General features: G+C 38.7%; 1 protein-coding gene across 6 annotated transcripts in view; it reads left to right on the forward strand.

Annotated features, from left to right (window-relative positions):
• Positions 1-27,365, forward strand: part of rasal2.S (RAS protein activator like 2 S homeolog) — a 152,374-nt gene that overhangs the window by 55,815 nt on the left and 69,194 nt on the right. For 5 of the 6 annotated variants that reach the window (XM_018260952.2, XM_018260953.2, XM_041561504.1 and 2 more), the window contains exons 2-3: positions 16,628-16,755; positions 26,904-27,030. In XM_018260952.2, coding sequence (XP_018116441.1) covers positions 16,628-16,755; positions 26,904-27,030 — 255 coding nt within the window. The remainder of the gene's footprint in view (positions 1-16,627; positions 16,756-26,903; positions 27,031-27,365) is intronic. The other variant, XM_041561503.1, reaches the window with a different exon arrangement.

Below are 27,365 nucleotides of genomic sequence, written 5' to 3' on the forward strand. Positions count from 1 at the left end.
ACTAATCAAGACTGCAAAGTATTTTGCCCTAATTATACTTTTTGTAAGAGATTTTGTGATGTAACTGCTCAACCTAAATTTTTTTCTACTGCAAACCGTAGCAAATTGTGTCTACAAAAGAAATGTTAGGTTGAGCAACTCACATCTTAGTCAATAAATATATAAAGAGAAAGCTTTTATTGATTTAGGATAGAGATAGTTTCAGTGCTGTTTTAATGTGTAAAAGTCTTAATACTTTATCATTTCTGTTGCCTTGTGGAGATTGAATTGCTGCCTGATCTCACTAGTGAATAATGTAATCTCTATCAAGAAATAGCAGATGATCATAACATTGCTTTGGAATCATGCCACAGTACCACATACTTTAAAGAGCATTATCATTTCATATTTTATATATGTATTCTCTGATTCTTCAAACCCTGCACTGAGCAGTAAAACTCAGAATTGGTAGAAAAAACTTACATATGAAAATGTTATTTCAGTTTTCACCTCCCACACTTTATGTATTGCAAAGCTGCCTTTGCATCAAGAACAGCTAAGAAGACTTTGGAGATAAAACTGTACCAGAGTTGGAACTGTGGCAGGAGGTCAAATAAGATAAATCTTTTCATATGTTTTCATTTATCAGTAATAAATAAAACCAAATGTTGGACCACAAAGGTGGTGCCTGAGCTCAACAATTCTTAAAACCTATGATCTAACCCTGCATATTTTCCTTGTCACATTTTGTTACTTGGTTTCTGGCTATCTCTAAGCGCTTTTAATACCAAATAGAAAAGGATATCACACACAGATGACCACCATCATAAGGGTCTCTCCCTTTTAGAATATAAGGTCTTGCTTCTTTAGCACACATCACTTGTAATAATGTGCAGAAGACAAAGGTGCCACATAGTATACAGTATGTCTGTCCCTTGCAGTTCTCTGCATTGACAGTTCTGCCTATTAAAACAATGTAGCAGAGCCAGCTGATTAACAGCCCTTTGAAGAAGTATGCAAGGCATTGTGAGAAATGGAGTCTTGACTAGAGGATAGCTATTTCTGCTAGATTATTACAGGCAATTCAAAACAAAATTAGGTAAAAGAGCAATTTACAAGTTTTCCTAGAACATTTAATGATGATACTGTATATCTGATAACTCTTTGAGAACTATTCCTCTTTGAGTAAAATTAGAGAAAGGTGTTACTTAATTACATATATTTTGGTTTCATTTGGTTAGGGGTACAGAAGGCTCTATATTCATAAGCCTATGAAGTGTTTGTGAAACACGAAAAGAGTGAGGCTACCTTCATGTGTACCCAATAAACAGCTTTTGGGAAATCTGCTCTTTCAGTGCGTGCTCTGCATCAATACGATTTTGATCTGTTTCCCTAGCTGAAGGCTCAGGGCCGTGAACCTAGGGCTTTTCTAGTCTCTGTGAGTTATGTGAATCTACTTTCAGACCTTATGGGTAAGGCCACACGAGGAGATTCGGGGAGATTTTGTTGCCTGGCGACTAATTGCCTCGTCTTCTGAGAGACTATCCCCGAGCTGCCTCAGCGTGTTTTCCCATAGGCTATAATGAAAAGTCGTCTGCGCTAATGCACACGCGGCAATGCGTTTTCTATAGCCGCCTGAAGTTGCCTCACTGAGGCAACTTTGGGCGACTATAATAATATTTTTTTGCTGCAAACTACACAGCTTTGCAAAATATTACTCACTATATTGAGGGAGGAGAAAATATGTTGTGTACTGTAGTAGTAGTATATCTTGAATATATTCATTCCATGAAACCAATAAACATTAATACATATACACCTGAATTCTTTGATAATTTACCAAAAGCTTTTTTCATAGTGCCCAATGGTACTGATAATTTAGGTGGGATATTCCTGAATCCTAAACTCCAAACAGACTTGATGGGAAGTAGTTAGGCTTTTGGGTTAAATAGGATGGTCAGGGCAATTCGGGTATGCCCTAAAATGTCCCTTTGTATTAAAAACTCTTTGGAGGTATGTTATGGTCGTTTGCTGAGTAGTGTATAAAGAACTCTATTATGTGTTATGAGTCTCTGCTCACGGTGTGGGTTGAAAATGCATTCGTTTTTTTTTTATAATACTCAATGCTTTATGTATTTCTGTAAATTGTTTAGTCTAGATTTTTCACATTTTTATTACCACAATAGACATATTTGACATGTTACTGCTTTCTGTTTCTGTTTTTTTATACTGTTACTGCACTATTTAAATGGTAGTGTCATGAATCTCGACCACTGGATAAATAGCCTAAAGGCTGCAATATGTTTCTCCATCCGCAAAATGATAGCTTGTATCAAAATTAATTTGTTTTTGCAGGTCAGGAGTTCTGTTCTTCCTTATGGATCTTGTTTCAGATTGCATTTGTTGTCTTGTTGTTTGTCCACTCCTTCTGTGTCTTAAAGGAGAAGGAAATCCTGTAGAAAAAAAAACCCCTGTCAGATCACTCACTGATTTGCTCTTCTCCAGAATATGATGGTTTGTCTCTTGCTTGTCATTATTATCATGTACTTATAAAGCAACAACATAGTTACATAGTTAAATGGGGTTGAAAAAAGACAAAGTCCATCAAGTTCAACCCCTCCAAATGAAAACCCAGCATCCATACACACACCCCTCCCTACTTTTCATTAAATTCTATATACCCATACCTATACTAATTATAGAGCTTAGTATCACAATAGCCTTTGATATTATGTCTGTCCAAAAAATCATCCAAGCCACTCTTAAAGGCATTAACTGAATCAGCCATCACAACATCACCCAACAGTGCATTCCACAACCTCACTGTCCTGACTGTGAAGAACCCCCCAAATATTCACAGCTCTGAACAATAAATGGGTGTATGCACTGACCATGCAGATTTACATACAGAAACAACTAATAACTGATACGAGAGGTAAAGAGCTTACAGTTTAAAAATATTAAAGAAAATAATAATTATGCTAAGTAATAATTTTCCAGAAAGTCTTTATATTATTGATTATATATGCTCACCTGGTCTTTGGTTTTACTGTTATGTTTTATTCATTTATTTTCTGTTCCTTATACAGCAGCAAAACATTTATACAGCGCTTTACAGAGATTGTTCACCTTTCCCCAGTCAAGCCTACAGTCTAATTCCCTTATACATTCTCACAACAACACTAAGGCCGGTTTCATCATGAACCAATTAATCCGCCTGTATGTTTTTGAAGTATGGCAGGAAACTGGATTTAACTCAGTTGCTAGGAAAAGCTTCTTTTTAATAAAGATCTAATTGGGAATGGCTGATGATTCGTGTTCTAAAGACTCCTTACTAGAGAGGAAATGTGCTCCGTATTAACTGCGTGGTTAGGTGCAGGTGTGGAAACATTGTCACTTCCTGTTTGGTCAGTTGATCTTAATACGAACTGGTTTGTATCTATCAGCAGTGTTCTATTACACATACTTTAGTGTGTGATGGAAAAGCCTGTAGGTCCATCTGCTCATTAACATTTAAGGTCACTCTGAAATATGGGTGAAAAAAGAGTGCTCAGTGCTGCTGCAGTTGAAAAGTTTTCTTTGCGGTTGCATCTTTGTTCTCCTTCTCTGAAAGAGCTATCTGTCAGTGTAGCATTCAGTGCTGTACTTCAAAGCCAGACAGCTGGCATTCCACCAGTGAGAGAGAAATTTGAAATCTTTGGAGTTCACATAGTGTCAATGAGACAGCATTTCTGCTAGTAGCCTTTCTGTAACCAAAGGTGGATTTGACACTTGAAGAGCCAGTGAATCATTATAATTACTATTATTTGTTTATTTGCATTATACATCATTGACATCAGCCCCTGCCCCAGTGGAGCTTACAGCTCCTGTCATCTGACACATACACAATGATCAATTTTGTCAGAAGTCTGTTAAACTTTTTGGAATGTGGGAGGAAACATACACTCATATAAAAAAGTTTGGGAACCCCTTTTAATTCTTTGGGGTTTTGTTTATCATTGGCTGAGCTTTGAAAGTAGCAACTTCCTTTTAATATATAACATGCCTTATGGAAACCGTAGTATTTCAGCAGTTTATTGGTTTAACAGAAAATATGCAATATGCATCATAACAAAATTAGACAGGTGTTGGCACCCCAACAGAGATATTATATCAATACTTAGTTGAGCCTCGTTTTGCAAATGTAACAGCCTCTAGACGCCTCCTATAGCGTTTGATGAGTGTCTGGATGGCGGTATTTTTCACCATTCATCCATACAAAATCTCTCCAGCTCAGTTAAATTTGATGGCTGCTGAGCATGGACAGCCTGCTTTTTTGATGATATTTAAATTGGGAGACTGTGACAGCCATTCCAGAATATTGTACTTCTCCCTCTGCATAAATGCCTTTGTAGATTTCCAAGTGTGTTTAGGGTCATTTTCTCATTGGAATATCCAACCCCTGCGTAACTGCAACTTTGTGACTGATGCTTGAACATTATCCTGAAGAATTTGTTGATATTGGGTTGAATTCATTGGTCCCTCGACTTTAACAAGGGCCCCAGTCCCTGAACTAGCCACACAGCCCCACAGCATGATGGAACCCCCACCAAATTTGACAGTAGGTAGCAGGTTTTTTCTTGGAATGCGGTGTTCTTCTTCCACCATGCAAAGCGCTTTTTGTTCTGACCAAATAAGTTTTTAATAATAATTTTTTTCTTCTCAGTCCAAAGCACTTTGTTCCAAAATGACTGTGGCTTGTCTAAATGAGCTTTTGCATACAAGAGACTCTGTTTGTGTTTGCGTGAGTGCAGAAAGGGCTTCTTTCTCATCACCCTGACATACAGATGTTCTTTTTGCAAATTGTGATGAATTGTAGAACGATGTCCAGATACATCATCTGCAGCAAGATGTTCTTGCAGGTCTTTTGAGGTGATCTTTGGGTTGTCTGTAACCATTCTCACAATCCTCCGCAAATGCCGCTCCTGTATTTTTCTTTTCCTGCCAGACCTGGGTCCATTGCAGAACTCTATTCTCATCTGCCTGTTAATATTTAAATGGAGGTAAGCTTAAAACACGTTGTGTTGTCTTCTGTTGTCCACAAAGAACTGTGGGTAAAGTACGTTTAGCAGTGTATGGATGTATGTATTTATTATAATAATAAGAATAGCTTTGCCAGACATAAAGCTGCTATTTTTGAAAGAGCCAAACCTACTTTTGATCTGTTATCCTGTTTCCTACCATGTGTTAAGTAGTTTGAGAGCTTTCAGATTGACAGGACTGTGCTCAAGGCTGTGTGCAAGCTGAGATAGAGTCTTCCTTTACAAGGAGGTTACATTTAACCTTGCCTCTTGTATACAAGCCACTCCTCCTGAAGGTTCTACCAGTCTTTTCTATGTTATTAGTGGAATAAATCTGAAAAAAACAAGGTGCATAATACTTGTAGGTTTCCTTAGTGGGAACTAATCAAAACATTCAGAATATTAAGTAATACACAGAAATTCATAGATATGTTTAAAAATGGTACAAATTATCGTTATTATGTGGCATTATATTGTAGCTTTATATTTCATTGAGTGCTAGAATTTTCCCCCTGGAATTTGAGTTTACATCTATTTTATTTCCAGGCCTATGCCACACTGATTTCCATGTTTCACATACTTTTAAGTTAACATTTTCATTCGTAAACTAAAAAATACTATGTCTTTCCAAAATGGTTGCTTTGGGTGTAAGGAGCGGTTGTCCCAGGTATGTATATAGATGACAGGCTGTTATAACTCAAGGGAAAAATTCACATATAAGAGATACTGTCACACATGGAATCAGTCCAAGAAGCAGGAATACAAGGCAAATAATTTCTACATAAGGTAAGCAATGAGAAAGAAAGTCCGAGGGAAATTTTTTTTAGGATGACTCATAAAGCAGTGAAGTTGTAAGGTAGGAACAGGTTTTAGATCTAATATTTGTAGCTATGGAGACAAATCATGAATTGGGAGTTGTTTATCTGTGATGTCAGTTTAGTTCTATAAACAAAAGGCCTCTTATGTAGTTCTAAATATGGGAGATGAACTGTTGTCAAACGCACACCCAGATTTCTTTCTTATGTCCCATTGACATGAAGTGGGCTTTGCTTCTTTCTCTTTCCTGGACTCCTGGACTATTGACAGACAGGCAGCAATTCGTTAGTCTGGACTCAGATCTAGTAGGTTGAGATAAAAGGTCTTTTGTTAACTTTTATTAGCCATTGTTTTTCTGATGGGCTCATGGGAATGGGTTGCCATGCATTATGGTACATTTTTTGTGTAGAATTGCTAGGAATGCCATTCTTTATTTTCAACAGAAAATGTTTTCTGCTGCACACCACTTACAGTTCTTCTTTATTTTCATGCTTACGATGGGCAGGCTAGCAAACATAAACAGACCGTATAATCACATTTTTAACATATAATCATATCCAGGTTTTAATGCAGTCTTTCACTATTATACTTTTGTACTATTATACTACTGTATAATTTATTACTCTCTTATCTCTTGCACTTATTCATCAATGGTTGATGCACCTATTTGACACTGAATACTCGTATACTTAATTAAGTGCCATAAGCTCAATTACTCTTCGGCAAGATTTGCATGCTGTTAAGCCCCAACCAGTGACTCCCAAGCAACATGTTGCTTACCAACCCATTGATTGTTGCTCCCATTAGCCTCAAAGCAGGTGCTTATTTTTGAATTCCTGGCTTGGAGGCAAGTTTTGGTTGTATAAAACCAGATTTACTGCCAAACAGAGAGTCTCTTGTAGGCTGCCAGTCCACATTGGGTCTGTCACAGCCCATAACCGGCAACCTCAGGGAAGTTTTGCATGCTTGTGTTGCTCTCTGACTTTTTTTTTTTTACATTTGAAAGTGGCTCATGAGTAAGACAGGTTGGTGATCTCTGCTCTAAAGTGTGTTCTGTACTTTATAGAAAATTGCAAAATTCATTTTTGCTGACATTTCTTTTTATTAACCAATGTGTTTTCGTACATTTTTAATTGCAAACTTAATGATGATTTACGCCTTAAGACTTTGCACTTGGATTCTGCTTTAAGGTGGCCATACACGGAGAGATCCGCTCGTTTGGCGATGTCGACCTTGAGGTGATCCGACGGGATATTTAGTCCCATCTGATCGAGATCTGGCCGACTTTTGGCCCCATACACGGGCCAATAAGCTGCCTACTCGGTCTGTCAGCAGCTTTTCGTGGCCCGTGTATGGCCACCTTTAGGCAGGGTTCTTAAATCAATGGTGTTTGGACCCTCATTCCATTCTTTGAATTATAGTATCTTTAAGTAATCCATTTGAAAGCATAAGTAGGTTGTACAATGGAATGGGGGGACTTGTTATATCATTACACCAAGTAGAAAGGGAGGTGGTAATTTAACAATGTACTCTCCATAGGAATTACACACGTTTTATTACAGGCTTTATATTTCACAATAGCATGCATAACTGAATTCACTGGGAATGCCAAAAGAACATAAGAATTTTTTCTCTCTTATATTGCTGAAAGTAGAAGTACTGTATTACCCTTTATAAAATATATATGTTTATGTTAAAACACATGTAAAAGGCATTATACTTTTAAACATTAAGTTGTAAAGAAGGCAGTCAACAAAGGACAACTGTAATCTTTTTGATGCATTAATGAGTTAAGGCAATTAACTAAATGACCCCTTTGAAAAGCCAGACTTAATAGCGGACTAATAACTATACAGTTCCTGCTCAAGATCAGTTTCTGAACCTGTGGTCCTAGAGACATTTAGTGAATGCACAAATGTACTTAGGTACTAAGTAACTTAGGCCTTAAAGATTTTTTTCTGTTGAGTTGACACAATTTCATATACATTTCAATTGTTTACTCCTCTCGAGACCTAAGTGGTGCCACCAGCCAGGGAATCACACTTGGTTCTACAAGGCCTGCAGGGTCTTTTCTGCCAGCCTAGCAAGTCTTCTTCATAGCAAAACCACAAAGTCTTTCTCATAGCCTGCCACCCTACCAGGTCTTTCTCATAGCCCACCTCTTTTCTCCAAAGCCACCAAGTCTTTCTCACAGCTGGTTTCCTTTCTGGCAGCCTACCGGGTCTTCCTCATAGCCTACCTCCTTCTATGAGATAGTAGCGGCCTGCGACAAGTAATCTAACTTTTTATTTATTGAATTCCCTGTTGCTTAGAGTTTCCAACAGTGATGCCTAGTAGACAGATCAGGAGTCTTCAACCTTTTATACCTTTGACCCACATTCAAATGTAAAAAGTGTTGGGGAATAGCACAAGCATGAAAAAAGTTCCCTCCAAAACTTGCCTCCAAGCCGGAAATTCAAAAACAATCACCTGCTTTGATGCCATTGGAAGCAACTTCCAAGGGGTTGGCATGTAACATGTTGCTTGCGAGCCACTGGTTGGGGATCACTGAGATAGATTGTGAGCTGTGACCCATCAACAGACCAAAAACAAACATAGCCATTATATCCCACCCCCATCCCCGGGTGCTTCCCACTGTTGTCCAACTGTTCCAGAATATTATATTTTTGCTTCATGATCTCTGGCCGCTCTGTGTTGCGGTGCGTCATTTTGCATGAAACAGTGATAGCTAAAATGTAATTTATCTGAGATCTGCAAAGTCAAGTTTGCACTTGAGTGAATACATTAGTCCAGCCTTTGGTGACAGATTTTATGCCTTAATTACATTTGCTAATACGGACACTATTCCAGGTATTGTATGTAGGGATGCACCGAATCCACTATTTTGGATTCAGCCGAACCCCAAATCCTTGGCAAAGGAGAACCGAATTCAAACCCTAATTTGCATATGTAAATTAGGGGTGGGAAGGGGAAAAATTTTTGCTTCCTTGTTTTGTGACAAAAAGTCACACGATTTCCCTCCCCGCCCCTAATTTGCATATGTAAATTAGGGTTCAGGTTTGGCCGGGCAAAAGGATTCGGCCGAATCCGAATCCTGCTGAAAAAGGACGAATACTGGATTCGATGCATCCCTAATTGTATGTGCTTTTCAAAGGCTTGAAATGTACCACTGCCCATATTATATGTTTTATTCACCCATTCTTTGAATAGTATGAAGCCAGTAATTATAGTGCAGCCAATACTGGAATATTCCTGAATTTTTAAGTTCATTTTTGCCCTATATAATCTGTTTGCAGCCTGTGTGTATTCCAGGAGCATGGGACAACCATTGTGTTCTGTAACGTAAGCAGCTTGTTAGCATGATATCATCTGCCTGTTATGTGCTGGGAGAATAAATAGTGTCAGTCTGGCCTAACACTCTTTTATTTCTGCAACCACTAAATTGCTTTCAGCCACCAAATCAAACAGCTGTAGTAGGCAAACAATGAGAGTGTTAAAATATGCAGTGCGATTTCTCTGCATGTGTATTTATTTGTGCTGATCCTCCCAGCAGTCAACTTGGATAGAGGCAATGCAGGGAGGTGACAGAAATTTCTGTGTGGGTGTTCGATGAGGGAATACTTTGTCATGCTTTATACAGCTCCTAAGTAGATAATTGCAGTTTACGTTTGGCAAATAATTGTGTTCCGTATAAGCAAGCGCACACTAGGATCGATGTAGGCGGATCTCCTCTTGCTTTGTTCCACTTTGAGACTGTCCTGAGAGTGTTCTGCTTGCAGTGGAGAATACAAAGCATGATCCCAGCCATGGGCACTTGCAACTTCATTATTTTCAGCTTGACAATATGAAGTTTCAGCACTGACCTTTGTTTTTGGATTAGGGTCATTTTTGTTTCACCCCATGAGAATAAACCAGGAGTGAAGCAGATTGTGATTCTAGTCCTGCTGCCAAGATCCCTTGAGATTCACATACAATGTCTTACTAGCAAGGGTGATGTTGCAGCAGAGGCATGTTTAAAATGAGTTACTGGATTTTTCCATGGTCTAGAAGGAGATTATAATAAATCAATAAACACCCCTACATACTGTATGACAAATAAGAACAACCTGGCAATCATGTCTCCCATGCTGACCCAGTGTGATAGTTTGCTGCAGTCTGGAGGTTGATCCACAAACCCTGGATGTCAAAATGCACCCAAGGCAATCCACATAACCGCATCAGCATTTCATCACCTATGGGTGTAATTTACATTTTTGGTCAGTGATCATTAGTGAATATATGCAACACTTTGTGGTATAGTTATCAAAGAATGAAGTTAGAGATCACTACAATCCACTAGTGTGAAATTCCGCCACTCTCCATTCATTTTCTATTGGATTTTTAAAAGGGTATTTATCGATGGGTGAAAATTCACTCTTTGGTAACTATGCCTTTAAAAATGCTATAGAAATGAATGGAGAGTGGTGGAATTTCACACTAGTGGACTGTGGTGATCTCTAACTTCACTCTTTGATAAATATGCTATATACTCTTAGGGGCAGATTTATTAAGGGTCAAATAGTAATTTAGAATTTTCTAATTTTTTTTATGGTCAAAACTCTCAAATTCAAATTGTGAATTATCCAAACTCGATTCGTATTTTAAAGGAGACATATTGTTTAAAAAATAAGAACGTACCAGTGCATTATACTCATTTAGATATAGAATAATTGTGCTTTAAAAAGTAGTGTTTCAGGCTGATTTATTGAATATTTCTGCAAAACCCTAATAATCCCTCCCTTCTCTTTCACTTCCTGCTCCCTCAATTCCCAGGCTGTGCAAGGGAGCCGGCGGCTCTCAGCTTACTGCACTGTAGGGCAGGAACCAATCGGCAGCTAGCAGGACCTGATAGGGAACTGAAGCCTGTCTGTGCTTGTGTGACTGCAGGGCTGTGATTGGCTGTCCCCCTCCTACTGTGCTTCTGGCAGGGTGTTAGGACACGCCCACCCCTCATTTAAAACACAGACCGGGACCAGAGAACGTCTATAGGGAGCTCCAATAAAGGGGCTATTTTTAAAGATAATATTAATTTTTAGCACCATGTAAAAGCAACACCATATATTACTTATAATTGCCTACAAAATAAGTTTTTTTTTTCATGTATCCTATATGTCTCCTTTAATTCTAATTTTGAGATTTATAAAAATCTGACCCTTTAAAAATTCGAATTCGAGTATTCGCCTCCTAAAACCTACCAAGTTCATGTATAAGTCAATGGGAGAGGTCCAGGGACCAATTTGGACATGTTACTAGCTTTCCTGACATTTTTTGGAGATAAAACTCGAATCGAGTTTAGTTCAAGTTTTCGAGTTGGTGAAGTTCTTGTGAGTTTTAGATATTCAATTTTTTTTATTGAATAACCCCCCAATTGAATTTTGAGTATATTCGAATTTATTAGAGTTAAAAAAAAAACTCACAAAATTCAACCTTTGATAAATGTGCCCCTTAAAGTGGAGAAATATGAATTTGTCTATTTTTGCTAAATAAGTAAAGTATAATAACATAACTTACAGCATGCAATATTTCCAGTTATGCATATCGCTTTGCTCTATTGAGGCATTTTCATTTGACAATAATTACAAAAGCGCCCCTTATTTCCATATGTGGTGTTTCACGCAGGACTAAAACAGAGCTGTAAAAATGCTCTGTGTAACAGATTTATACATATAGCTATGTTATTCTCATTTATTTAACTGCATATTTTTAGGGGAAATACAGACCCTTCTTATATTTATTTATGTTCTTCTTTCTTCTTCTCTGCCAAGTGCATACACTGAATGCCTTGCCTTCCAGCCCCAATGTAAAAATAGAATGCCCATGTCTTCCTTAGATTCCTGGGCTGTGCTGAGAAGGATAAAGGTTTCTGTGTGAAACAGCCTATTATAAATGATTGCTGTGCTGTATTTGAAAAGCGTCTACTAATATGCGGTTACTAATTATGTGATTAACAGTAAAAGGAAATTGAAGAGAAATAATGAACCTAAAGTACTAGGATCTAAAAAATGTTCTTCAATCTCTCTTTAAAGGAGAAGTAAATAATTAGGGGCAGATTTGTGAAAATGTGACATTTGAGTTCACCACAGAAAAATGCTCTTTTTATTCATTCCTATGGAATTTTTAGAATCAGATTTATCAAATGGTGAACTCTATACTTCTAAAAATCCCACAGGAAGAAATAGAAAGTCAGTGAATTTTTCTAGTGATCTCTAATCTCACATTTTGATAAGTCTGCCCCTTAGAGTAGTCTCGGTATCCCAGTGCAGGCCCACTCCACAACTGAATAGACCCTGACCATCACCCTCAATAGACTTGCTCCCCTCTACCTGAACGGTAAAAAGTGGAGCCATGCAGAAGATTGGTAGGTTCCATATCCGTGTTACTTTCTGTCCCTGCTGTTGATGTATATGTATACTTAAAGTTGATCAGGTAGGACTGCATACTTCCCAACTGTACCGTTTTCTGCGAGACTGTCCCGATTTTGACAGCTCAGCCTGCAGGCCCTGATTTTTAATAAAAAGTCCTGAGTTTCTCTTTTTCGGACGTCTGTGCAGAAGAGAGAAGCAAATAAACAGTTGTAACTATTTATTTTTCAATTCAAAAGAGCTTTTCCAGCAGCAGTAAAAAAGGCAACAGAAAAATACTTACTTCAGAAGTTCTAGTGTTCAGTACACAAGGAGCCTAAACAGGTTGGTCTCTTAGGGAACCGTACAGGTCAATAGCACTGCAGCAAAATCTCCAACTTGTTATCATACCCAAACCCTTTGGTCTCTGTACAAGGCTCTCTCTCTCTCTTTATACTATTATGTGATTCAGTTGCGTTTGTACAACCATGGGTCACCTCTGTGTTTTATGATTATGTAATAAAAGGGACAAATTTGCTTCTCGTAGATTCGTAGAATAACCTAACATCGTATTGGTTGCTATGCGTTTCATCACCTAGTGTCTTTTATTACATATGGATGTCTGACCGTAGTCAGTGCTACTTTTTCTACAGCATATATCTGCTACCTTTGCATTGTTAACTCCCACCAGTTGAGATGCTCCAGGGTTGTAGTTAAGCAGCAGCTAGGCAGTTTCAGATTTATACCTTAACACAACTAATTTAATGTTCATAGTATTAATCTGTGCAATTGTCTCTGTATATATAAACACAGAACAAAAAATAATTTTATTGCTTCAGTTACAGCCCACTTGTCTTTTGTGAAATCTCATCTTGCTTCAGGGTCTAGAACCAATTGGCAATCATTTTTATTATTGAATAGCAGATGCCTATGAGGTTATTAGATCGTATGTGATTGGTTATAGTCTAAATCTATTAAAGGCAGACAAAAGAGATATTGGATAAAGACAAAGCATGGCCCAAATCTGTGGATGCAATTTTTTATTGTAATTATACCATTATCCTTCAGTGCATTAAAGAAGCAGTCAATCTGAAGTAATGAAATGTTTCGTGCATTGTTCTAAGTGCTTCGAGATGGATTAGATCTACATTAAATCATATTTAATATTCCATAGGTTATTTCTAGGCTGTATTGCGAGTCTTGCCATATTTAATTGAAAATGCTCCATTGTTCCAGATGAGCAGGTCAGATGCCATTAATGTTTCCGGCCATATGAGCCTTTTACAAGTCATCCATACTAGTCTAATGAATGTTAGCATGCTGTGCTTGCCAGATACTGCTCTCCCTGTGCTCTAGTAAATACATTTCCTAATTACTATTGTTTTGTAGCACAACTGGCTGTTAGCACATCATAACAAAGCATGAAAGGGACTGCTGATTGGTATAGAATTTTAAAAAATGTTTGTTTTTTATTTTACATTTTATAGAGATGATCTTCAAATAACCGACCAGCTTATATCAGTCTTTGCTAGACCACTTTTAAAAGAGATTTTAGGCGATTTTGCTTTTGAAGCCACAAAACAAAAACTGTTTGCTTTAAACTCATAAATTCTTTCTGAGCTTGTGACTCATGTGGCATGCCCCTGCAACACAAGCAGTACATTGAGTATTTATAACCATGGGAAAGTTTTTCCCTGAGCTCCCTTATTCCATCAGGCAAAGTAACAAGCCAAGCGTGGGTAAGAGGGCGTCTCCATCTGTCAATCTAGTCCTTATACCAAATTAGCATCACAACAGACTAAATGGGACCTGTGATCTCATAGAGAGCAGAAATGACCCCCTTTCTGGCCTGTTGTACATAATTGAGAATCTGATACTGGTATATATAGATAGATACATTCCTCTTTCTCCCGCCACTAGTGGAATTTTCTTTTTGTTCCCAGTCTGGGTGTGTTCCTTATACAGTGCTTATACAGTAGAACCCCCATTTTACGTTTTTCAGGGGACCAGGAAAAAATTATGTAAAATCTGGGAAAACGGAAAAGCACAGGAGTCTGTTTTACTTTGAGATACAATATTTACTGTGTTAATACCAAAGGGTTAAACATTGCAGTGTTAATGTTACACTATGGGGGGCATGTACATTGCCTCTCTGTCAGTCACATACACAACCTAAAGCAATAAGTGATTGGTGCAGGACTGTGTAAGGGGCAGATTAATTGAAATTGACTATTCACAGGCAGAACCAAAATATACATCTGGTTAGTATTTTAAACCTCTTTGTTACACAAATAACATTTATAGAGGGGAAAAAAGCAGTTTTTGAGTACATCAGGACAAAATTTTGATGTAAAATCCGGGAAAACATTACTTAAAATCAAGGAAATGCACCCATTGAAATGCATTATAAATTGGTGGGACCACAAATAAAAAATGTAAAATGCGGAAAAACTTAAAATCAGGGTACTTAAAATCGAGGTTTCACTGTATTCATATTGTCACATCATTGTTTTTATTAGGAAAAATAAATTCCCCTTTCTGTTAACTATAAATAAAAGCTTTCCTCCTAGTTCCTCTTTGCAGAGAGCTCTAGAGTTCATGATAGCAGGTCCTACTGATACTTCTGTATTCATATTAATCCGTATAGTGCTCCTTCCCATATAGTGCTATTTCAAGCATTGCTGAATTACAAGTCCTGCAATCTCAAGTGCAGGTTTTGGGATGCTAGAAATGGAACCTAGACAGTATTGAACATATAATCTAAAACATGTATCAGTTTTACATATAACATTAAAACCGCTGAACATTTGTAATGAACAAATATACTTTTAAATGTGTAGTATTCTCCTTCTGTTTTATTAGCATTTTTCATACAAGGGTCAGGGCCAGATTCTCCCTAATAAAAGGTCAGAATACTTACAACCTTGCTGTTCTAAATGCACGCTCTCTTACACACATGTATGTATATGGATCTTCATTCAAAGTGATGTTTACACATCCCCACGAATGAAATAAGAGAACTCTGGAATATTCTATAGCACAGACCCAGTTTTTTTTTTTCGTTTAAATCTGGCTTTATCTTATTTAATGTGTGTGTGTATCCCAAATTGGATACCTACAGTATTCTGTATGCCAGGGCTTCCTTGTTAGTTGCTGCCTTCTAGTGCTAAGACAGGGACCATGCAACAGAACAGTTTCAGTGTGAATTTCTAGGAATAATGTTATTCTGTTAATCTGGCTTTATTGATATATTTGTGATCTAATGGTTGCAAAAAAATAGAACACTTATATGTTATGTAAAGGTTTTTCTCTTCAGTTTTCCCTAGACAAGGGAAAGTAACAAAATTGTTGATCTGCCTTGATAGGGATTTGGCCACTAATGGTCTGGATTGTTTTGTAACTGGTTCCTTAAAGAGCTGCCAAGCAGTATAAAACTGTCTAATCAGCAAATATGTTATAAACAATTAAAAATAGAAAATGACCAGAGGAAAACTATGAATATTTTTTTACTTTAGATCCCCACTGACATTTTACTGATTTATACTTATAAATACACGTTCATGTTTCTTATAGCTCTTTACAGCTTGTAATTTTGGATATGGTTCCTTTAAAGAGGATATAAAGTGATTTGCTCTTGTAATTGATATTTAAAGCAATGTTCACCTGTCTTGACTCTTCTCTGGACCAATGGACTTTTTTTGGTTCAAGCCCTCCCTTTAAGATTGAACTTTTATAGAGGGTATCCCTGTACTAATACAGGTATGGGATACATTATCTGGAAACCCGTTATCCTGAAAGCTCCGAATTACAGAAAGGGCATCTCTCATAGACTCCATTTTATCTAACTAATCCAGATTTTTAAAAATGATTCCCTTTTTAATCCTTATTATAAGCAAAACCAGCCTATTGGGTTTATTTAATGTTTACATGATTTTCTAGTAGCCTTAGGGTATGAAGAACTAAATAATGGAAAGATCCACTATCTGTAATACCCCAGATCCCGAGCATTCTGGAACCCATACCTGTATATGGAAACATTTGCTGTATCATCCACTCAATTCAGTTCAAAACCGTATAAAAAAGCAAATAAGTTTGCACATTTAAATCCCACTCTGTGACCTTCCTGCTTGTAAATACTGGTATACAGACTGAGCCTCCCCCCACCAACCACTGCTCCTGGTTCTGGTACATCACAGTTTGGGAACCCCTGCTCTAGACTCACTGCTTGTTCTACCTATCAAAACAATATAGAAGAAGCCAGCCGATTACAAAATGATAATTTTTTTTACATTGAAGGGTAGTATCTCTGTCTGTTATTTTAATGATAAAGTGAATTGGATTTACTGACCATACCTGAAATGAATTTGAAATTGTTTTTCTTGCATTTCATAGATGTGAAAGGGCCGCCTACACACAGACTTTCATGTGGTCAGTCTCCTTACACAGAAAGCACAACATGGGAGCGCAAGTACTGTATCCTGACAGAAAGCCAACTGGTGCTCCTTAACCGCGAGGATGAGGTGAGCTATCTGAGTATCTTCGTTGGGTGCTTGGCCAAAAGCTTATAGTATATTAAAGGAATTGTTCACCTTTGCATTAACTTTTAGTATCATGTGGAGGAGAGTGATATTCTGAGACAAATTGCAATTGGTTTTCATTGTTTGTGGTTTTTGAGTTATTTAGCTTTTTATTGAGCAGCTCACAAGTTTGCGGTTTCAACAATCCTGTTGCTAAGGTCCAAGTTACACTAGCAACCATGCATTGACTTGCATGATAGACTGGAATATGAATAGGAAAGGCCTGAATAGAAAGATAAGCAAGACAAAGCAATAACGATACATTTGTAGCCTTACAGAGCATATGCTTTTAGAAGGGGTCAGTGACCCCCATTTGAAAGCTGGAAAAAGAAAAAGGCAAATAATTATAAAACTAAAAAGATTATGAATACCAATTGAAAAGTTGCTTTGAATTGGCAGTTTTATACCATACTAGAAGTTGATTTAAAGGTGAACTGCCCCTTTAAGACATCTGTTTATTTTATTGGCAAACTAGTGATACCGCCCCCTGATGGTGGGCCAGATCAGATGTTTGGCTCCCAGATCAATCGCTCTCATCACACAGGGTGACCAGTCCGCTACCATTTGCTCTGTATAGTTTAGGCAGACCTATGAGATTGTGGTCATGGCACAGTACATATTATTTTTGTTATAATTATTATCATATAATTATTGATAAAGTTTACAGGTTTCTGAGCCCATCACAGCTAATTATTGACAAGGACAATTCTGGCCCCTCCATCCCGCCCTCACCTTTTTGGTGCCAGATGGTGTCTGGGGGGTAGTGATGTGCGGGCCGAGCTGAGGTCCGCGGGTCGGACGGGTTCGGGCCGACCCCTGGACAAAATGCACGACCTAGTGCTTCCGGAGCCGTAATTTATAGACTTCCTCCTGCCCCTTTTGTGGGTCGGATGCGGGTAGGGAGTGGGCGGGTTAGGGTCGGGTGCGGGTCGGAAAATTCTCGACTCGCACATCACTACTGTTGACTACTGGGGGGGGGGTCAACAGTTCTAGCACAGAAGTGCAAATGCACTCATTGCGCTAGAAGAGTGCAGAACTGTAAAATCGGCTCTTAATCGTACCAGGTGCAGCATTTTTGATGTCCCTGGAAATCAGTGGGCCGCTGGTGCCTGAGGCACATCAGCCCAGATTATTGGAACATTTAGTAACTTGACCTGACCTGTTACCTTCCCTCACTTACCTGTAGGACAGAGAGTGCTGCAGAGCCAAAAGTTGCATTTACCTCCATAAAACTTATAATATCTTAGAAATGTCTAAAAATATTTAGAAGTGCTCACAAGAGCACAGTAAATGATTCATTTTTGGATTTAAGTGACCTTTAAAGGAAAACTATACCCCCCCCCAAACAATGTAGGTCTTTATAAAAAGATATTGAATAAAACCGCTCATGTGTAAAGCCCTGTTTCCTGTAAATAAAGGATTTTCGAAATAATATACTTTTTTTAGTATTATGTGCCATTGGGTAATCATAAATAGAAAATTGCCATTTTACAAAATAAGGGCCTCCCCCTGGGATTGTAAAATTCACGGTGCACACAAGCATACCAAACAAACCATACATGTTAGGTCACATGAGCCAATTAAAATAGTTCTGTATTTTGCTTCCACACTTCTTCCTGTTACAGTTACAATTGCATTATTTCTGGTCAGGTGATCTCTGAGGCATCACACAGACCATCAAGAAATGGTGGTTCAAGGCAAGAGATATAAAAGGGCAATATTTACACCTATTTATATCTATACCAGTTTGGTAAGATTCTTTAATATGCCACTTTATATGATATAAACTATCTGTTGCTTAAATATTCATTTTGGGGGTAACGTTTTCCTTTAAGTGTTGCCAACACTGTAAGCAGATTTATACCCACATTGATCTAAAAGTGTCACTTTATAAAGCTGTAGTGGGAACAGCAGGGATCCCTTGTGGAGTGTTTCTGCCTATTACTTTAGGCTCTAAGTAATTTATTTTCCTCTGTGTTGTCAGAATGTAAAGGTAATCATAGCCCCTAAGGCAGGAAAGTGGTAAAGCAATTGTTGACCTATGGTCATGACATATTGAGTGGGGAGTTCCGCTCCTGTCACCTGTGTAAATTGGATTGCACCTCTGCATGCTAGCACAGACATCACAAGACTGAATGTCACAAGTGTAAAAGCAATGGGCTAGCAAAAGGTCACACTGACCACTTGCTGGCTTGAGCATGTTTGTTAAATTAAGCTTTGTTTTTGGGGACAGAGCAAGTTTCTCTTGTTAAATAGTAGCACCATGTGCAATGTTGCAATAGCAATCTCTATTCTCACAGTAATTGTAGCTTTCATCTGAATCTGGCACATTCTTTATATTCTTATTACAAAAGATCTGAGGGGTGGCACATTTTTTAAAATACATTCCTCCATTTGTACATGTAGTTTACTTTGTAAATGTTAAGTTTGTTATTCATTATTTTGCACAGAAAGCCTTGCCTGAATGTTTGTACAGTACTTATTAATGAGCTGCCATTTTTCTAAGGTCAAATGAAATGTTTGTCATACGAAATAGTATCCCCAGTGGCCAAACTGCAATACAAAATAGCAGTTTGGCTATAGTATTCTCCAACATTTGCATAAAGCTCCTTTCAGAATATGCAGTATCGATGGTCTTGACAGAAACCCATGCAAAACGGTTACATTTTCAAAATCATAGAATAATAGCAGACTAATGCCGTTCTTTTTAGTTTGTATTGAGCCCCCGAACAACTGTTCGCATGTTACTTATAATAATTCATCCTCTATCACTGTAGGAATTTAAAGTACCTACATTTTTATTTCATGGCCACCCCTATTCTTTCAGTTGAAAAAAGTGACCTAATTCCTGGCCACTTTTACATTACTTCCAGGACTTTATAGCATTGTCAACAAAATGCTGGCAGCCTCCCTTAATTTGTTTTTGATCATAGTCAAAGGGACATGTCAGTAAGGTTCTGAAAATGATATTGAGTTAATAGTTAGTATTTGAGGTCATGGATGTGTTATTTAAAAGCAGGGCCACCATCAGAAATCGAGGGGCCCAATACAACAACATTTTCTGGACCCCCTGGTCCCTTCCAACCTCAGTGCAATGCCCAAGCTCCACCCCAGATTCCGCCCAGGCCACACAGACATCAGCACTAAAAATGGTAACCCCCCCCCCACACAAGTTATAAAAGGTCATTGGCGCCCAGGATCCCACGTAAAAGTTTAAAAAAAAAAAAAATTATTGGCCATGCCCCCACATGCTCAAGTTAAAAAAAAAAAAAAAAACATTGGTGGCCAGGGGTTTAATAAAATTTAATGGAACTTTCCTTAGGCTCCTTTCCTGGCTTTGGTTCTTTTTGCGGCTTCAGCTTCGGATTCTTTGCGGCTTTGGGTCTTTTCGTGGCTTCAGGACAACTTCGGGTGTTTTAGTGGCTTCTGGTGTTTTTTCGAGGCTTCGGGTGTTTTTGTGGCTTCAGGCACTTTGGCTCCGTTTGCGGCTTCGGCTCCGTTTGCGGCTTCGGCTCCGTTTGCTGCTTCGGCTCAGTTTGCTGCTTCGGCTCAGTTTGCTGCTTCGACTCAGTTTGCTGCTTCGACTCAGTTAGCTGCTTCGACTCAGTTCTGGTCTTCGGTGGTTCGGGACTTTGGCTCTTCTGCATTTTGGGACGTAAGCTCTTCGGCGAATGACTTTATCGCTGTCAGGGGGGGGGCCCAGCAAATTCTAAAAAGTTCAGCACAGCCAGGGCCCCTTTAGTCCCTAGCAAGGTACAATTGTACCCTCTGTACCCTCCTGATGGCGGCCCTGCTCAAAAATAAAGTCAAATAAGAATTTTCCTGACAGTTTGTCCCATGACTCTCAAACCTTAAGTGTGAGGATGGTCAAAATACAGAACCGTCTCCTCTTTGTTTACCATTATCTTAAGGCTGATACCACATGGTATTTTGCTTCTCATTTTAAATCTAGATAAGGAAAATTCTTCACATTTAGGAAAAAAATGGTGTACCTTGACTACTGGAACCTTAAAATTCAAACATCCTTAACAGGAAGTGATTGGAGGCAATAAAACATTTTGCAGCAGCAAAATACCTCGCCACCTTAATGACATGTTCATGGGCTGAATTTTCTAATTTTAATTTAAATCTGATCCCATGAAAGACAGCGAGTCAGACTGGAATGCTCTGATGGCATGTTACACACAGAATGGTCAATAAGTATTCAATGGTTAATAGTTAAGTTCATTAATTAACTGTTCTATATCATCTAGAAATATATTTTAGGGTTGTCTAATATTCATGCTATTATAAATGTTTGGCTTAAATATCCAATTTTCCCATGGCTGTCTTGAGTAATCATGTCATTAGTCTTGTGTGAGTCTTTTGACCATATCCCATAGCACACATATTCCTTCTCAATAATTTGTCAGAAGTGGGAGAGCTGATTGCTTAAAACTGTGACTAATCACAAACACGCAAAATGGAGCCCTTCACAAATCCAACCTCGCTGCCAAAAATGTTTCTGTTTTGTGCCCAAGGCTTCTGGGAGGCTTTTTCTCTGTGCAGGATTTTATTCTCCTTTTTGCTTTTCCACGTAATTACCATTTAAAACTTGTCTCTTAAAAAGTGGAGTAAATGATTGACTTACAAGGAAAGCTGTCTTTTACATAATCATTCTTGTGTTTGACATGAAGAGTTCCCACTGCTATTAGGAAGAAGGGCTTTGTGTCCTCTAACACAAGCTTTTATAAAAAGACAATTAACCAGACAAGCCGGATTAGAGATCCTGGATCAATATGCAGTGCATTTGTTTCTGGAAGCAGTATTTAGGCCAGCACTGTGCAACATTTTACATGCAGCGTGCCCACATTATTTGCCATACCACATGTGCAACGGCCAGTTTATATATTAAATTTGTGCAAACCTCCCAACATTTTGGAAGTAAAAAGAGGGACAAAAAAATTTTTCCCGCACGTAGCACAGCAATTTTGTTGACACCCCTTTTCTGTGGCCACACCCCCTAATTACCATGTTTGTTTTACAAAATTTGGCAGGTTATGAAAAGTTTGAAAATATTTCTCCTTATCTAAACTGTGTTTTTGTGTCTCAAAATTGTTACAAAGTATCTTATTTGCACCTGTTAGCTGTTCTGGGCTCTCTGCTAAAAGCCAATTAAGTGAGAAACTTTATTTCTTTTTCTGGCTGTTCAGTGCAGAGAAAAGAGGGACTTTCCAGTACAAATGAGGGACTGCAGGTTGAGCTGTCAAAAGAGGGACTGTCCCTCCGAAAAAGGGATAGTTGGGAGGTATGAATTTGTGTCATACAAAGAGTTATATTTTGCCTTTGATTATATGTGCCCTGGTGGCATTAAAATCCTTTGGAATATGCCGCATCTGATTGATATTGGACAGGTTTGATTTAAGTACTGTCTGAATTTATTCACTCTCTTGGAGGGGCAACTATGTGCCTATGGGCTTCTTGTTAGATAGCCCTGGTCTAATGTATTGTGCCTAAAGATGGGAGTACAACATTCTATCAAGCATTAGCAAGTGGGACTGACTGGTTATCATTATACTTGGGCAGTGCAGATTTATTCCAAATTGTATGGAGTTTGAATAGTTTTAAAGTGTTTGTGTGGGTTTAGTCTAACAGCGACTAATTGTAAGCTCCTCCTGATGTGAATGATGATTAATCTTAATGGTACAGTTATATTTACTACATATAGCACTGAAATAGGTATTGCTCCCTCTAGCTGTAGCACTATATAGATAATGAATAATAGTGATAATTTAGGACTATACATGGGAACTAGATATATGTTCTCTTATACTACTCTTCCTAGCTGGTTTCTAAATTCTCACACATTCAGCCTCTCTTCTGCATTCTTTTTTTTTCACTACAGGCTCCTACCTGCAAATAATTTCAAAGAATGCTTCCGTCCTCCATCTAATTTTTCTTTCTGGAAACTACTTCTAGTGCTGAGTATATGCATTATAATACCTTCGACCCCTAAAAAAAATTATACCACTGGCATCCCCCAAAACATCCCCACTTTACTTGTAGCGCAGGGGCACTATTTGTATGCAGGTGCTACCTCACATCCCATCAGGTCCTCTTCTCTGCAAATGCCAACACTTGTTTATTAGGTTGAATTTTAGTGGTTTTAGTGGTCTTTGAAACCACAACTAAACTCACATTCTCTAAAACCACAATTGTCTTTTAATTTATAAAAGATCAGAATATAAAAAGTGAGAAAGAAGTGCTAAAAAAATACAAATACAGGTACCTCGAAAACCACTAATTCTTGTTTTTTCAGACAATTCCTAGCGAAAAAAATACAAAAACCTCTAAAAGTCCTATTTGATTAAAAGTGGTCCAATACGATTGGTGCAGCTTTCATTGACTTCTATAGCACCGTGACAACTTTTAATTAGCGAAGTTTGATATTAAAGATGTTTGTGTTTTTTTCACTTAATAAATTTCAGATTTATAGGGCTTTTAAAAAATATAGGAAAACCACAAATTTTTCAAGATTTATAGAAAAAAAATCGCAATTTGATTGTTAATAAATGGGCCCCTAATTATGTACAGTTGAACCCAGACTTCCCTATTCCACTTAAATGAACAAGGTACATCAAACAGGCATTTATGGGTCCCCGATGGATCAGTTTGAGAGTAAAGGGCTATTGAATCCTCTTTTAAAGGAGAACTAAATTAGACTAAAAATGTACATTATGTTTTAGGCTTCTGTACCAGCCCAAGGCAACCGCAACCCTTTAGCAGAGAAGATCTGCCAGGCCCCCCCTTTCAAGTTAAAAAATAAAATTGGAGCTCCAGAGAATTTTTTAAAAAAAAACATATATGGCATTAAAATAATACATTGGTGGCCAGGGGTTTAAAAAAATAAAAAAAACACCACATTGGTGTTCAGTAGAACTGAACTTGTGGCTTCAGGACTTCAACTTCGGCTCATTTTGTGACTTTGGGTCTTTTCGTGGCTTTGGGACTTTGGCTGTTCGGAACTTCGGCTTTTCGGCAGTTCAGGACTTCAGAAGAAGTGGCACGGCTTCAGAGCTTTCAATAGGGGCCCGGCTATTTCAAAAAGTGCAGCACAGCCCTCCTTTAGGCCCGGGCCCGCTACAGGAGTACCCCCTGATGGCGGCCTTGTGTATACTATTGCCTGAAGTAGGCTAGCCTTGCAAAAGGATTATTTGCACTGAGAGTATATGATCCTCTTTAGCTGACTCAGAGTTGGCCACTTTTGTCTAATAATGTTATCTGATCTTTTTGGTGATCATAAACAAGCGACACAACACAATTACAAAAAACAAGGCTAGTGTTAGTGCTACCCTGTTACACCCCAGCTAAGGGCAAGACACATAGAAAGAATATAAAAGAATGCTGCATGTCACCCAATTTACCCCAGCCATGTGAATTCATGACAAGAGCCCATTTTTGCCTGCCACATAATAAACATGCACTAGTTATTTTAGAAGCCAACAGTTCTGCGTTTTATTTTCCAGACTGATTCAGTTCAGGCTCCCATGCCACACTCCCATGCCCTCTTATCAGCTGTCACCCACACAAAGCACCCACTTGCTTTTGTGAGACAGTCCAGGCACAGCAGCAAATACACACACCACATACAGTAAAGAAAAGCAGAACCGGAGCAACCAACCAATCAAGTCGCAATCTGTGCTCCAGAGCCGTTGTCAATCATGATTTTCAAGCCAATCGGCAAGCTGAAGGGGCAGATTCTTAGAATTGGTGACGTACTGTAGTGGCTTGTGTCACTGACCTCACATTGGCTGACCTACGGAGGCTGGACCCTGTTTGCTATGTTTGTGGCTCGGAAGGGGTAAAGGCTTTACCAACCCGTCTGGCTGTTTGGCTCAGAGTAGCAGCGCTTCTCTGCTGAATTAATCCGCTTCAGTGGGCTTCTGGAATGTGTGTGTGTGATAAAGCAGAGAGTTTTTTGAACATTCCTAGTATGGTGCAGCACAGCCAGACCCCCTTTTAAGCCCGGGCCCGGTACAGGAGTACCCCCTGTGCCCCCCTGATGGCGGCCCTGAATACAGTTAATTACTACATGTCGGCTCAGAAACCAGTGGAACTAGAATCAGAATTAAATAATCAGCCTTTTAGCATCATCTTATATTACAGACAAACCTCATTTTCTGCTTATAAATTTGCGACAACCCCTAATCTTAGCTTCTCATACTGAAACTTTAGGTTGGTACAATAAGTTTGTATGTAAAATATGAATTTTTTTTTTTTTTAGTTCTCCTTTAATGGGAAGGAAGGGTAGCAAGGTATCTGCAATTGGAAGCATTATGTGCATCATGATCTGTCTAACTCAGGCATGTCCAATGTGCGGCCCGGGGGCCAATTGCCGCCCTTTTTCAAATTTACACCGGCCCTCAGCCTTCATCATGAAATTAATAATAATGCGGCCCACCAGCACAGTGTGATCAGGAATCGCGTAGCCGTAGCAGTAATATTTGGGCACATTAGTGAAATGATCTGCCACTTGGTCTATACTACTGCCTGTGTGCTGAAGGTGTAAGCAATAGACGCGTACTAGCATGTAGAGAGCACTGTTTTCGCATACTTCTGAAATCTGGCGCTCGTTGCAAGAAGTTTGGGCACCCCTGGTCTAACTGCATAGGGTTGCTTTCATACATGGAGAGTCGGTAGTGCACTTTATATCTCCAAGTGCAGCTATCTGCTGATTTTTATGTGTCAGATTGCTGTTCTGCAGGAAGAAGGGTCCTGACACAAAAATGTGCCTAATGCAAAAAGCTTAAAAGTTTTTTTTGTATTGTGTATTCGATTCCAGTTGTTCTGCTTTATGGCTGCCTTGGTAGGAATGGTGGTGAATCCCAAGTGTTGACTATTATAAACTAAATAGGCTAACTTATTAAAATGTTGAAACTGCTAATGTACATCAACTTCCCTGCTACCATACTGCCAGTGGTGTAACTATAGTGGAAGCAGGCCAGTGGTCGCTGAGGAGGCCCGGTGGAGCAGGAGGGGCAGCTTCCTCTATAGTATAGATGGTCTCCTTTAAATTCATGCGCTCCCATGCCGCGGGCGAGGGGCGTAACATGAGGGCAAGAGAGGTAATTCACACTGGGCCCCTCCAATTTATTATTTGGAGGCAAGCCTGGCACGTTCTTCTTTCGCAACTGCATACTGCTTGTACAGCTATGTGACTTTACCTGCAACTCCAGTCTGTCCTGTCAGCTTGAAGGATTTGTGGTGTAGTACTAAACTTAGCATGACGATAGGCTTGGGCAAACATTTGTCTAAGAATTATTCCTTTTTTTCCTGTTTCCATCTGATTGTGCCTCATGAGCCATCACATTAAGACTCTTTGGACACATGGCTAAGCAATCTTTTAGCTTCCCAGGATAATAACAAAATAAGTGACCAGAAGGCATATATTTGCCTGATTTGGCCAATCACATTTTGGGCTCCATTGGGATAAGTTTTTTGGCCCCCGGGCTAACCAGGAAAGGGAAAATAATGTCTACCCATTTATTTATTTTATTTTATTGTGTGTCATGTATTTAGAGTGTTTCTTGCATACTTTTTTTTTCATAAGGCTTGATAAAAAGTTAATTCTTTGGAATGAATGTTGCATAACTCGGTGTTCTCCAACCAATGGCCTTTCTGCTTTTTGCAAGTTTATTATTATTACTTTATGGTGGTATTATTATTATAAATATAGCGCCATTGACATTGGTAGTATTAAGTATTAACAGCTGCAGTGTCACAGCATGAACATCTCTGAATGATCCTCCTGAGCAGTTTAAGAAGAGTATAGAACATTGTTAATAGATTGTTGTTATGGAATGCAGCAGGAGCCTGTCGTCGATTCTTCAGTAAAATGCTGTAAACATTGTTCTCAGGCACTGTTTATCATCCACCACTAGAGGGCATGCTTTAGTTACTTAAATGCAAACATAGGCTGGCATTTCTATGTCTTGTAATCACATACAGGATAAAGAGATCAAGTGGGGACTGCCTTATCTCTCTGCAAGGAGATTAGCAGGGATCATTACCAAATCAAGTTGTTCTTATGTCTGTGCCTTTTCTTATCGTAGATGCCTGGGGAAACTGCACAGGACCCACCTCCAGAAAGCAGCAGAAGTAGGAGCCTACGTAGGACTGTGAGTGTCCCATCAGAAGGTCAGTTTCCAGACTACCCTCCGGAGGGTGCTCCCAAGCTGGGTATGTTTTCTACCACTCTTTTCATTAAGCAACTAATCATGTTTGCATCACACAATATTAAGCCTGAGAGTAGACTAATAATAAACTGCACAGAGCAGATTAAAGGAGCCACCTGTTACCAACACCCAAATAGAGCTCAGACATATGTATACACACATAGCTCTGAATAATACCACTTAGAAATATACAGTTATAATGAGAAGTGTTTACATTTTAGGCCTCTTGCAAAGTTATCAAAATATGGGACTGCTTCTGTTAGCTGAAAACAAACACTGCCTTTTGAATCCACCATTTCATTTATTTTAATCTGCATACCAAAGCAGTCAGTGGCCAAT

This window comes from Xenopus laevis, chromosome 4S, assembly GCF_017654675.1.
Source record: "Xenopus laevis strain J_2021 chromosome 4S, Xenopus_laevis_v10.1, whole genome shotgun sequence".
Lineage (NCBI taxonomy): Eukaryota > Metazoa > Chordata > Amphibia > Anura > Pipidae > Xenopus > Xenopus laevis.